Here is a 14,778-nt window from a genome sequence, read left to right on the forward strand (position 1 = left end):
CAATAGGGTTCAATTCTAAGTTTCGTGGGAATAACCAGAGATAGAGTAAGGGCTTGAAATTATCCCAAGGGGAAGGTGTTAGGCACCCCTCAGGATCCACTAGTGTGGTTCCCGGCCAGACAGTTTATTGTGAGTTTAGCAAATAGACAAGTATGAGCTCAAATATTAGGGGAGTTAAATTTAAACATATAAAAGAAAGAATAATTAAAAAAAGAGTTTTTGAAAAAAAGTTTGCAAATAAAGGGAAAGGGGTCCTAGGTTTATATTTAATATGGATCACATCAATGCGATACCCGGTATGACACTCCTCAAAAGAGGGGATACACGTGGTATTAGCGCACCGGTCATCATATCCATATCTACCCTTCCCGCCCCGTTAAGGTATTAAAGCGCGGATTGGTCTCGATTACTATTGCATGCTATTACCCATCCCATTCCTATCAGTCCCGGAGGAGCTTAGGACTACTATTCCTAAAGGGGAGGGATATTAGGCTGATTTTTTATTTCAAAGGGTAAAAATCTAGGGCGACATACAAAACAGATATACCGCATGTTCGGGAAGCATATAAACAGGTAAAGGCCCATGTACACCTCCTCAAACAAAACACATAAATAGCATGACTTGCACATACTTTTTTAGGTCTGATTAAAATACTAAAGACGAGGGGAGTTTGATTATTGAGGCTGATCTATTTATTACATAACTCAGATAAGAAGTCTGAATCAGGCCTGTCTGCTGGTTGTAGCAATTAACAAAAGCGGATTCAATTTTATGGTTATTACTCTAAGGCTTGCCTAAGTATTTTAGGTGAGGTCCTATAAACATGATATCTAATTGATTTAGAATGTGGCGAACAGTAACAACTTAAAGCGAATTGTTTGAGATCCTATAGGCATGCTTGCTAAACCTCATTAAATATAGAAGGAAAGTTGTTTAAAACTGGTTCAGAATCGAACTGATTTTAAATTGAACTAGTTTCAGATTCTGTAGGCGATGGTATCTAATATTGCTGATTTTAATCCCTATAGGCATGATATCTAACATTGAATGTGAATAGAAAACGAACCAGAATTTTACTTGGGAATCCTTATAGGCATGATTTCTGTATGTTATACTGATTTCAACCTTATGAGCATGATACTTACTTATATCCGTTTAGAACTTAAAGCACGATATCTAAGTGGCATGTAGAATTTAAATAAGTCCTATAGACAGGTTATCTAAGTGTGAAGTCGATCATGAAGAAATTAAGATAAACCCTATAGGCATGGTGTCTAAAATACAGAATTGGACATGCAGAAATTTAAAAAAAACAGTCCTACAGGCATGCTTTCTACCCTTGAGCATACATAATCACCCAACCCTCTTCACTAGCCAACCCCAAGTGTTTATTACAAATTATTACAGACCAGAAGTAATGAATTACACCAGAAAAGTACAAAGAAAAGTTACAACCAGAGGAAGCCTGATTCTTGACTTCCTCTCTGAGTTATGGAATAAACTACCTCAAATGTCATTGATCCAAAGCCTTTCTCAGAGTTGAGTGTGTCAAAGTTCCCTAAGGGTCTCAAGAGGATCCCGGGCAATGCTCACACCCAAGTTACATAACTAGAATAGAGATGAGTGCAGTGTAGAAATGTTAGCCCTTATGTGTCCAAGTTCAGAGGGAGCTCATGGGTCCCAAGGCAAGGCTCACACAAGGGGGGCCAAAACTTAAGTTCTAAGAAGATAGTGAAAGTGCAGGGACAAAGTTTCAAAATTGGAGTGATAGGGAGACAATAATCAATAACACATAGAGTTAATAACTTTACACAAAAGGGGGTCAAGGGTTGGGAATCAATTTCAAGGAGCCTATATACTTAGGCATGGGTTAGCTTTGGGCATGTACAGCAATGGGAAGTGCTAACATGCCTGTAAATTAATCAGAACATACAACATATAAGAGAAACATGGAGGTTATGATTCCAGGGGAATCATGTTTGGGTCATGCACAGCAATGTCCAATGTTGTCGTGCCCAAACCAACCACAACACATTGGGGTAGGGGTTTAAGATTTACAAGTCATGATACATTAATTCTGAACAGGGAAAGGGAAATTACAGCATGCTTAATAATGGTACTGAGTTAAATACAAACAGTAGACAAACAAGGATGCAAGAAACAGTAAATAAGCATGTTGTTGTTGGTGTAGAAGCTTAATTAGAACATACCAGTAAGAAATGTGAATGCAAAGAAAAATAAGCAAGTTTCCCACAACCTAGACTTGGCTTTCATCCGGCTAGATAAGGCAGCAATACAAGTAGTAACAGAGAAAAGAGAGAGATTTGGTGGGGTGTGTGTCTGAACTCAACTGTTTTATGCCTTGTGTTCGTGTGTTTGAAAGAAAAGAAGTGCAGGGTATTTATAGTTTTCTGAAAACGAGTAAGAGAGAAGTAATAAGCTGCAAACATAGAAACAATCACAATTCAGAATCAATTATATAAGTGATTGCCATTAATTAAGGAATCACTTGCTTAACGGGCAGTGACAGGTTCAAAATAAGGAAAGAAATCAATTTATAAGCAGGCTGACAGTTGCCGCAAAAGAAGTAGTAAAACATTAAGTAAGCAATCGAGTCTAGGTACAGAAATATTCTAATTTCGGAAAGGATTCAGTAAGGCAAAGCAGGAAAAGAAATCAATTAACCTTAACAGGCGAGTGAAATCAGAATTTCACAAAGGAAAAGTTTGAAATCAGTCACAAGTTTGGAGATCAATCAAAGAAGGAAACTCAGCATATAAATAGAGTGCACAAACACTATACATGCGAGGCCAAGCCCATTGGCAAAAAAAAATAGCATGCAATAGTAGCACAAAATTCAGTAGATGGCAACATTCGAAGCATGATAGTAAAATGATTTATGGTACATAATTATTAAATTAAAAATACTGGACTTAATTTTTTATAGATATAAACACAATTAAATCTAAAAGAGGCTAAAATTGCAATTATATGCAATTTAGCCTTAAAAATACTAAATCAATTATATAAAATATGCAAAAAATATCTTAGCTATATTTTAGTATAAATATAAGAATCCAATAAATGAATCACTAAAAATGATAATTTTGGAAATATTATTGGGTTTTTTATGAGTAAAATAGGGGAATAAATTGGTTTTAAAATCTTTAAAAATTACGAAAAAAAAATAACACAATCGGACATACTTATATATGCCTACACATGTTGTTTTGAAAGTATTTTGCATATAAAAATATACAGAAAAAATTGGGTATCAACACACTTATCCAAGAAACCTTGGGCATCCTCGCCCTCTGTACCACTGAAAGTCGGATGTTGAAGTCTACCAAACCTCTCCAACCTACGTTGCTTGTCCTATGGCATGGCAGGAGCTACATAGTCCTGAGCAGCTGAAACCGGCTGGGCTAGATGTGCCCCCGGTGTCTGAAGTCCCTGCATGACCTGCTCAGGTGTGTGAGCGGCGGGAGTCTGAGTGCCTCCCCCGGCCAGAGAAGTAGTTGCGGCTTTAGTAACTGAAACCGCCTGAGCTAGGCCAGTGCATACTGATAGAATCTGAGCCAAGGCCTCCTGAAGACCCGGAATCACAATGGGCACAGCTGGTGCTGCTGGAGCGTCCACAACTGGGACCTGATCCTGAACTGGGGCGATTGGTGGATCTGCAGGTGCTGCCCTAGCTGCTGTGCGGGCCACACCCCTGCCCCTACCGCGACCGCGACCGCATCCTCGGCCTCTGGTGGCCACAGCTGGTGGTACTGGTGGTCGTCCATCCTGACCGATAGCGCGTGTCCTCACCGTCTGTGAGAGAATAGAATAACAGAAGTTTAGTACTCGGATCAACAGATTCGCATAACAAGAATTTCAAGAATATGAAATTTTTCCCAAAGGTTCTGTAGCCTCTCGAGGATAAATACAAACGTCTCCGTACCGATCCACGAGACTCTACTAAACCTACTTATGACTCATTAGACCTATGTAACCTAGGCTCTAATACCAACTTTTCGCGACCCTAAACACGGACCCGGTCGTAATGGCGCCTCTCGTGAAGACAAGGCCAGCCGACACACTCCCAATTCATTTTAAGCAATTAAAATAATACCAGTTTAAGTCTTTAACATAATAAAAATTCCAAAATAAGGTGAAACAGTACAATTACAAAATAGACATAGCCCGACATCGAGGTGTCACCAGTCATGAGCATCTACTATCCGATTAAAGATAAGAAAAGTCTACATAGTCTATTATAGAACTAAAATATAGTAAATAAGATAGGGGAGAAGCACTGGGTTGCAGATGTCGAGCAGCTACCTAGTGAATCTCCGAATCCGCCTGAGCTAGAAGAAGTCAACACTCGCTAGCGGGACCCAAAACGCCTGAATCTGCACATAGGGTGCAGGGAGTAAAGTGAGTACTCCAACTCATTGAGTAATAATAATAAATGAAGACTGAGAGATAAGAAATCACGTAAAAACACATCCACATGCTATAAAGAAGCAGTATAAAATCGGTAAAAGCATTGAAATAGTGAAAACATGCAAAAAAAACACTCATTTCGGAAGAAGCTTCTTTAAAACGCCTTTTTAACAGTTAAACAATTAAATGAAAAAGCAGCTAGAACAGGTAAACACATAAAAATCTGCCCTTCGGGCACAATGTCAATAGAATCCGCCCCTCGGGCAATATCATGAAACAACACCTGCCCCCCAGGCTATATCTCATATCACAATGGGTACCCGCATTCACTGAGGGTGTACAGACTCCGGGAGGGGACCCTTATGGCCCAACCGCAATAACAAGCCATCTCATGGCATAATCAATAGGCTCTCGGCCTCATATCAACAAGCCACCTCGTGGCGTACAATCTCAGGCCCTCGACCTCATAATCATAAATCAGTGTATCCTCATAACACAAGCCCTCGCCCTTACTCAGTCAGAATCTCATAAGCCACTCGGGCAATCGTAAAACATGATGCTCAGCCGAAATTATCATTTAAAATATAATTTAATATGTTAAAACAGAGTAAGCATGGTTGAGTTATGAAAACAGTAGAATATAGCATGATTGAGCACAAGTATAAAGTTAAAACAGTGAGAAAATATCAATAAAAACCAGGGCCCAAATAGTTTGCAAGAGGCCCAAATATGGCATTCAACCCAAAACATGATGATAGCAAACAATTTTCAATCAAATACGCGGTAAAACAATCATTCGGGATGGATTAAGTCACAATCTCCAACGGTGCACGACCCCACACCCGTCATCTAGCATGTGTGTCACCTCAATATAGCACAACGATGTGAAATCTAGGGTTTCATACCCTCAGGATACCATTTACAATCATTACTCACCTCTATCCGGTCCAATCTCTAGCCTGCGATGCCTTTGCCTCTCGAATCGATCTTCGAATGCTCCAAATCTAACCAAAATTAGTGCAAAACCATCAAAATATGCTAGGGGAACAAAGCCCACTCGAAAGAAATCAAATTACAACACAAATCCCGAAATTGGCCAAACTCGACCCCCGGGCCCACGTCTTGGATTCCGATAAAAATTACATCAATAGACTCCTTATCACTCCCGAGTTCATTCATATCAAAAGCATCAAAATCCAACCACAAAAGACCCCTCAAATCCCAAATTCTAGGTCTCCAATTACAAGCCCTAGTTCTTAAATATTAGGCTTAAATTCCATGATTAATTCGGTAGAATTCACATTAGAATCGAGTATTAAGTCCATAAATCTTACCTCCAAGTGTTCCCCCTTGAATCCCTCTTCAATCCTCTTCAAAAAGCTTCAAAATCGCCCAAAAATGGTGAAAGTTAGCCCCGAAATCGCGGACAATGGCTATTTAAACATTCTGCCCAGGCATTCAAAACCTTCTTCGCGAACGCGGTCAAAACCTCGCGTTCGCGAAGCACAAACTGACGTTGACCAAATTTTTCTCTTACGCGAACGCGACCACTCCCTCACGAACGCGATGACTCCACAGCTCAAACCATCGCGAGTGCGACTGATACCTCGCGACCGCAATGCACACGACTTCAGCCCTTCGCGAACGTGAAAGATAAATCTTCAGCCTCACCTACTAACCCTTCACAAACACGAGGGTCCACTCGCGAACGCAAAGCACTGCTGTCTGCAACACTTCAGCAGATTTTTCTACAACTTTCAACAACTTGAAATGGTCCGTTTAACCACCCGAAACTCACCCGAGGCCCCTGGGACCTCAACCAAATATGCCAACATATCCCATAACATCATTCAAACTTGTTCCAACCTTCGGAACGCTCAAAACAACATCAAAACACCAAATTCGCATAGGATTCAAGTCTAAGAATTCCAAAATCTTTTAAATTCCGCTTTTGATTAAAAGTCTATCAAACCACGTCCGAATGACCTGAAATTTTTCACACACATCCCAAATGACACAACGGACCTATTGCAACTTCCGGAATTCCATTCCGACCCCTCTATCAAAATCTCACCTATCAACCGGAAAACGCCAAAATTTCAATTTCGTCAATTCAAGCCTAAATCCACTCTGGACCTCCAAAACAAATTCCGATCACGCTCCTAAGTCCCAAATCACCTCCCGAAGATATCCGAACCATCAAAACTCACATCCGAGCCCTTTAACACATAAGTCAATATCTGGTTGACTTTTCTAACTTAAGCCTCCCCAAAAGAGACTAAGTGTCTCAAACCTTACCAAAACCTCTCTGAACCCAAGCCAACCAACCCAATCACATATAGAACTGATAAACAAAATAATAAAAAGCAGAAATTGGGGAAACGGAGCAGTAACTCATGAAATGACTGGCCGGGATCGTTACAGAAACTACTGCAAAGATCCTTATAAATTGATTTACTACCATAGTCTTTTCTTACAAATCTTTATTTAAGCAATTTTTATTTAGGTTTGGCTTTCTACATTGCTTAGGGTTTAGCTCCCACACAAACTTCTGCAAAGTATGGCTCAAAACTATAACTATATCAGCGAAATAGCAATGTCCAAAATGAGTTGGAATTTGAAAGTTCGTGTTGTTAGATTGTGGCACATTCTAGACCGCAAGAAACCAGAAAATTCTAATTTAATCAAATTAATTATTCAAGATGAAAAGGTGCATACTCTTTTACATGTAGTTATTTTTTTCGAGTTGTGATGTATTTTCTTCAACTTATGCGCCTTACTAACTTAAATTTCTTTTCACATTTTTTATTTTAGGGCGATCGAATTCATGCAACTATTGAAAGAGCTGTTATGCGTATTTTCAAAACAAAAATACATGGAATGGGATTGTATGTTATGAAAAACTTTGTGGTTGGACCAAACAATCTGGAAATTAAGATCAACAAACATAAATTGAAACTGACATTTTCTCATAGGATGAGTGTGGGTGAAATTAGTGATCCACAGTTTAGTTTGAATATTTTCAACTTTAAACCTTTTCAGCATCTCACAAATCAAGTTGAGGTTGATGAGAATGAACTATTCGGTAATTGTTTTACCTTTCGCTATTTTTTGTTGAATGTTTTATCACCTTATTCATAACTATTATTTAAATGTGGCAGATATCATAGGAGAAGTTATTGGTCATGGTAACGTAAAATTGTATAACCAAGGTGGTAAAACAAGTACTTTTATGAACTTGGAGCTCGAGGATCATGAGTACTGTCATGGGCTGCTTTCCAGACACACCCCATGACCCCTTGGCCGCGCCCCATGGCGGCCTAGCAAGCCTCACAATGCCTAGCTCCATGGTCGGCCCCGTGGTCTTGGTTGCACCAAGTGAAAAGCGTGCATGCGCCTCTGTTGCCCCACTGATGCCTCTCCCCAGCGCCCAGTGGTTGGCCAATGACAACAGCGTCGTGCGCCCTGACAATGTCGCACGCGCAGATCTTGATGCCTTGCTAGGGCCCAGTTGCAGGCCCATTCCAACAGCGCCTCGCGCACAGACCTTGATGCCAAGCACCAGCGCCCAGCCTCAGGCAAACACAACAAGTATCGCGCGCGCCAACAGCACCACGCGCGCAGACCCTGACCTGCAAGACAAAGTTGCTACCATCGGACTTGTTTCTACATTGTAATAAACTAAGTCCTTTTCATTGTAATTATAGGCTAGTTTACATCATTTTCATTCAGTGTGCTTATACAGCTTTATTAGGACAAGTCATAACTTTGGTTTATTTTTTTTAAGCATTATTAGGGGGGATCAAGCAATCAAACATTTTCAAGCAATCAATTTTCTGTACTGGTGTCTCTGCACCTCGACACCGCATCTTTTGTAATCAGCTTTTATTCATCAATAAAATCATCATCATCATTCAAAACTCAATTCTCTTTCAGCTTCTGCAATTGCCCGTGACATTGGTTTTCCCGCACGGCACTGACAATTTAGTCTAGCGTGCGGAGGGGACCTCATTGGCGGACAACAACCGCACTGACATCGGTTGCTTAGCCTTACGTTGCCCTTCCAAGGAACATCAGGAAGGTGCCGCGTAATAGTTGGTATTAGAGCCTATGCTCGACATCGGACGAGGGAACACTTTTTGCCATCATCACCATTTCTGACCATGGTGAATCATGGGGAGCGCCTAGCATCCCTAGAAGAGACGGTTGACCGATTATGACCCATCGTGGATACGGTGCCTGATAAAAACAACAACCTAGTGCAAAGGTTGAACGACCTGGATCGCGGAATGCGACAGGTGGAAAATGACATTGCAAACATTAGTCGTGACTCTGAGGATGACCGACAAACGACAGCCATTGAAACTGCCAATATTCATGGAAAATTTGAGGACCTCCAACAGGAGCGTGCCGACGATTTAGCCCATCGGGAACAAGAGGCAGACAGACTAACTACCATGCAGCAAACCATAGACGACTTGATAGGCAAGCTCAATGTTGTCAATGCTGCCCTACAAAGCCTACTTCGAGGAGGCGACAACCGCATCAGGGGTGCAGCAAACCTCACCCCCATTCCACAAAAACTTAAGATACCAGAGCCAAAGCCATACGACGGATCCCGGGATGCTAAAGAAGTGAAAAACTTCATCTTCAACATCGAACAATACTTCAATGTTGTGGGCCATTTGGAAGAATCCAAGAAGGTAGCAACTGCTGCCATGTATCTTCAGGGAGATGCCAAACTTTGGTGGCGGGTCAAATACGAAGCCATCAAGGCCGATGAAGATACTCTCCAGACATGGGATGAATTGAAGGCAGCCATCCGCCTGCAGTTCTTCCCCAAAAATGTGGAATACAATGCAAGGAGAAAGCTACGAGAGCTCCGCCACACCAGGTCAGTGCGGGAGTACGTGCGCGAATTCTCCGTACTCATGCTAAACATATGCGACATGGGGGACAAAGACAAGCTCTTCGCATTCATAGAAGGTTTGAAACCTCATGCCCATATGGAACTACAGAGACAATGGGTAGACACCCTGCCCAAGGCCATTCAAGTTGCAGAATGCCTTGGCGATTATCACTTGGGAATTCAGAACGACAGGACCCAACCGTCTGTCCGAGGGGGATTCAACGGGAACCATCCCAACAATGGTGGACCAAGCAAACGTGGGGGAGATCGGAGTGCATCCAAAACTAAGACTCCTCCCTCCAGCAGCAACAGTGCTGCATCCATCAATAACAATCAGGGGAGAAAGCCTCCCTCAGAATTCCATCATTACGGCGGGGCACATTGGGACAATGAATGCCCAAACATAAAGATCAATGCTCATCAGACTATCGAGGATGAGTCAGATGCATTAGACACATCAGAATCAGACCAGGTAGGCGCCTTCAATGCAATTGTTGGCTCTATCCCACATGCCTTAGCGGGGACCAGTGCATGTCCTCCTAAGAAAAGCTCAGGCCCAATCACCAAGAAAGGGAAGGAAAAGATGGACGATGGGCCTCCTAAGCAAGCGAGGACACTAATGTTCGTCGAATTGAAAGTGAACGGCAAGCCCATTCACGCATTGATAGACACGGGTGCTACCCACAACTACTTGTCTTCAACTCAGGTAGAGCGTCTCGGTCTAGTTGTGCAAAAGAGCAAAGGCCGCGTCAAGTCTATCAACTCACCACCCCAGACATTGGGTGGAACAACTACAAATGTCTCAGTAAAACTTGGCCCATACAAAGGAAGCATCGACCTGCACATCGCAATCATAGATGACTTCGACATGATAGTGGGTTTGGATTTCATGAGGCAAACCAACACCATACCAGTGCCATATGCCAACATGCTCTGATGTTGGGGGAAAACGGGGCCAAGCCCTGCACCATACCATGCTTTCCCATAAAGATGGCCGATGGAAACATCTCAGTCATGCAGTTGGAGAAGGTAGTCAACAGACATGAACCCCTGGTTTCGGCTACCCCTCGCAATAACAATCAGCCATCAAGTCATCTACCTCAAAAGACTGGTGACGCCCCTCAGCGTGTGAAGACTTGTCAGCCATGCCACAAGGACAAGTCAGATCACTCATCATAGACGGAACCCTTGCAGCCATTACATGTCCCGCAGAGACCATGGGAAAGTGTTTCCCTCAAATTCATCACGGGATTGCCCCAAGTCGGTAATCTTGCATCCATCTTGGTTGTCATAGATCAGTTTTCAAACTATGCAACCTTTATAGAAGCCCCACAGAACATCTCAGCAGAAGATACAACTCGACTCTTCTTCTCACACATTGTCAAGCATTGGGGCCTGCCCAAAGACATTGTTAGTAGGCGCGACTCACGCTTTACTAGCAACTTTTGGACCCATCTCTTTAGGTGCTTTGTGTCAACATTGAGTCATAACTCAGACATCCATCCACCATCGGATGGCTAGACAGACCGGTTTGATGACATGCTGGAGGAATATCTCCGCAACTTTGCAACTAGATCACAGAAGCATTGGGTGAAGCTCTTGGATGCTGCTCAACTGTGTTTCAATTCTCAAAAGAGCCATCATACAAACAAAAGCCCTTTTGAAATTGTTACCGGACAGCAACCGCTTCTCCCGCAAACGGTGAATACATCAACCATGCCGAAATCTCCTCTAGCTGCCAACTTCTCGAGCGAATGGGAGCGCAACATGGGGATAGTGCAGAGCTATCTCGTCAAAGCCCAAGAGCGGGCAAAAAGGTTCACCGAACAAAATCTTTGCTTTGCCCAACATCAAGCAGGGGACAAAGTAATGCTATGCATCCCAAAGTGATACTTGTTTGCAGAGAGGACTCATGACCCTCGCCTGCAACAAAAATACATCGGGCTCCTGCCAATTGAAAAACGCATTGGGAAGTCCGCATACCAGGTGAAAAGTCCATCCTGGTGGAAGATCCATCAAGTCTTCCATGTCAACCGCATGAAATCATTGCATCGCTACAACAACAAGCTCAAAGAACAGAGGGGCGCAAATCTCCCAACCATCAACCACTAGAACAATCATCATCATCATCATCATAAGGCTCCGAGGACGGTGCCAACTCAGGTGGGGGAGAATGTCATGGGCTGCTTTCCAGACACACCCCATGACCCCTTGATCGCGCCCCATGGCGGCCTAGCAAGCCTCACAATGCCTAGCGCCATGGTTGGCCCCGTGGTCTTGGCTGCGCCAAGTGACAAGCGTGCATGCGCCTCTGTCGCTCCACCGATGCCTCTCACCAGCGCCTAGTGGTTGGCCAATGACAACAGCGCCGCGCGCCCTGACAATGTCGCGTGCGCAGATCTTGATGCCTCGCCAGGGCCCAGTTGTTGGCCCATTCCAACATCGACTCGTGCACAAACCCTGATGCCAAGCACCAGCACCCAGCCTCAGGCAAACACAATAAGTATCGCGCGCGCCAACAGCACCGCACGTGCAGACCCTGACCCGCAAGACAAAGTTGTTGCCATCAGACTTGTTTCTACATTGTAATAAACTAAGTCCTTTTCATTGTAATTATAGGCTAGTTTACATCATTTTCATTCAGTGTGCTTCTACAGCTTTATTAGGACAAGTCATGTAACTTTGATTTATTTTTTTAAGCATTATTAGGGGGGATCAAGCAATCAAACATTTTCAAGCAATCAATTTTCTGTACTGGTGTCTCTCCCCCTTGACACCGCATCTTTTGTAATCAGCTTTCATTCATCAATAAAATCATCATCATCATTCAAAACTCAATTCTCTCTCAGCTTCCGCAATTGCCCGTAACATTGGTTTTCCCGCACGGCACTGACAATCTAGTCTAGCGTGTGGAGGGGACCTCATTGGCGGACAATAACCGCACTGACATCGGTTGCTTAGTCTTACGTTGCCTTTCCAAGGAACATCAGGGAGGCACCACGTAATAGTACGCTTGCAACCATGAATTGAATTAGTTATACAATTAATCACTATTATTTTCTCATTATTAATTTGTGTATTTTACATATAGGAGGAACAATATTTCAGTAACATTTTGGGGAAAATTTGTAGATGAAATCTTGCCCCACTTGGATGGATCACCCAATCAACCTGTCATAGTGGTTATGCAGCTCATAAAAGCTCACAAATTTCAAGGTACTCAGATCGTAATATTAGATTTGAATTCTATTTGTGTGTGTGTGTTATTAAATTAAAGTTAATTTTATATGTAGACAAATATTCTGTGCGTAATACTTGGCATTCCTCGAAGCTTTTGGATTAATCCTGATCTTCCACAAGTTGCTAAATTTATATCCAGGTTTTTTATATATAATATAAAATTTATATATGTACTACATAATTTTTTAGCTTATTTAGAACTAATACAACTTTGGATTAATGCAGATTAGGAAGTGGGCGTGAAGTTAACCTTGAGAGGTTTAGTCAAACAACTTCTCAACATAGTTATTCTGTTTCTGAAGAACTGGCTGCTGGGAATGTGAAAGTTAAAATCATTGGAGAATTAATTGATTTTTGGTAGGTAAGTAAAATGTTCTTTAGATAAACTATGACTAGCAAATATAGATATGTCATTTTATAAACCTGACAAACATATAATTATAGATATCCACATGTATCAGTTAAAACCGTAAACAATTTTCTTTACTTACTAAATATAATGAGTGATATTACATTTACTTTTGGTTAGGTGTAGATTTTTTAGCTTTTTTATTTACAATCAGTTGGAAATATATACGTAATATTAGTAGTGGCTTTCTTTGTACAGGAAGGGCAAATCTGGATTGTTGCTACTGTAGTGAATTTAGAACTTGAAAGGGGATGATCATACGTAGGGTGTAAAAAAATATTCGAAGAAAGTTGATAAAATTGGAAATAAGTTTTACTGCAAGAAATGTGAACGTGTTGATCATTCTGCTCTGAAAAGGCTTGAGCATAATCTATGCTTAATTAAAAAATATTAGAACATAAATTTAAGTTAAAAATATTAACTTAAAGAAGCTATCAGATACAGGCTTCCGGTTCGAGTAATTGATGTCACTAACTCTATTTCTTGGAGCTGGTAATAGATCTATATCCTACTGTTTACAAATTGTTATTTTATTATATACTCTTTTCCTTTTATTGTCGTTGCTATAAACATTTAGTTTATGTCATTATGTTGATGCAGGGAACAAAGAGATAATTACTGAAAGCTGGTAGTTTGCCAATTGGTTGGATGACTTTTTACAAACATACACATGCTCTAGATACGCAATGGCATGTCCTCGGGTTGGGGTATGACTCTAGCGTCGATCGAGCTGAAATTGAGCAGGCTATAGTGATTCATTATGATGGAGTTATGAAACCATGGTTAGATATTGGGATCCAAAAGTACAAGCCATACATGGACAAAACATGTTAGATCTGCATAATACAACTGTATATTACTTAAAAATTTAAATATTTGCAGCTCAAATATTACCATATAAGGAATAATATTATATGACAAAAAATATTCATATTAATACGTTATTAAATGATTTATCATTTAATTATTGTGTATTGTTATTGTCTTCTGATCCTTTGGTCTTATGTATCATTTTTTTAGTTAATATTTTTAATTTGGTATAACTATGTTATGTGGCAGTTCACCAGAGGTTTATCACTGCAAAGAGGTATATCACTACAAAGAGGTATTCTATTTTTGATATTGGGAACAGATTGAGTTGCCAGTTGGTATCCTATTGTTTATATCCATATGAAATATATTATTATTGTTTAAGTTCTCACTTCAGCATAATCAACTCTTCCACCGGCTTCATCTATGATTTGAATAGCTAAATTTATCAGCTCTCCGTAGTTTGGCTTTAGACAATGTTCGGTTAATAAACAAATCCTGTGGAATGGTAGAAAGAGTAAAAAATTTCAATTGCCACAAATGCTAGACAATAATAAGAGAGAGCCTTAGCAGAAAACTAGTTTTTGCATATGCATTGCCCCATACATTTTGATATAGGGAGGAGCTAATGTTTGCCATAATTCATGTTCCTTCATCATTGCCTCAATACACAAAATAACTTTTGGAAAATGCACTGCAATATGTCATGAGCATTTGCTACAAAAATGTTCTCTTAAGCACATGCTTCATATCAAGCAGCAAATTGTGTAGCATCATTATTTTTCGTGGAACATTCACATCAAACAAATTGTATAGTATCATTATTTTTTATGAAACATTTATTATGAGATAGAATGAATGTTTTACTCGAGTCTTAAAATGATTTTAATGTTTGGTTGTAAAGGTGGTATTAACACTAACATATTAAACTTTATAGTGTAGATCGTTCTTTTTACTTATCCGCGCATTGCGCCGCGC

The 14,778-nt window shown here is 40.9% G+C and overlaps 1 protein-coding gene across 1 annotated transcript; it reads left to right on the plus strand.

Annotated features, from left to right (window-relative positions):
- The first annotated feature begins 6,992 nt into the window (after window positions 1-6,992).
- LOC142163273 (uncharacterized) lies at window positions 6,993-13,612 on the plus strand. The gene is made up of 7 exons (XM_075220543.1): window positions 6,993-7,142; window positions 7,247-7,517; window positions 7,594-7,690; window positions 12,433-12,568; window positions 12,635-12,720; window positions 12,807-12,938; window positions 13,591-13,612. Exons 1-7 carry the CDS (start codon window positions 6,993-6,995, stop codon window positions 13,610-13,612), a joined length of 894 nt encoding a protein of 297 aa, XP_075076644.1.
- Window positions 13,613-14,778: the final 1,166 nt, after the last annotated feature.

The sequence above is a fragment of the Nicotiana tabacum genome, chromosome 8, assembly GCF_000715075.1.
Source record: "Nicotiana tabacum cultivar K326 chromosome 8, ASM71507v2, whole genome shotgun sequence".
NCBI classification, from domain to species: Eukaryota; Viridiplantae; Streptophyta; class Magnoliopsida; order Solanales; family Solanaceae; genus Nicotiana; species Nicotiana tabacum.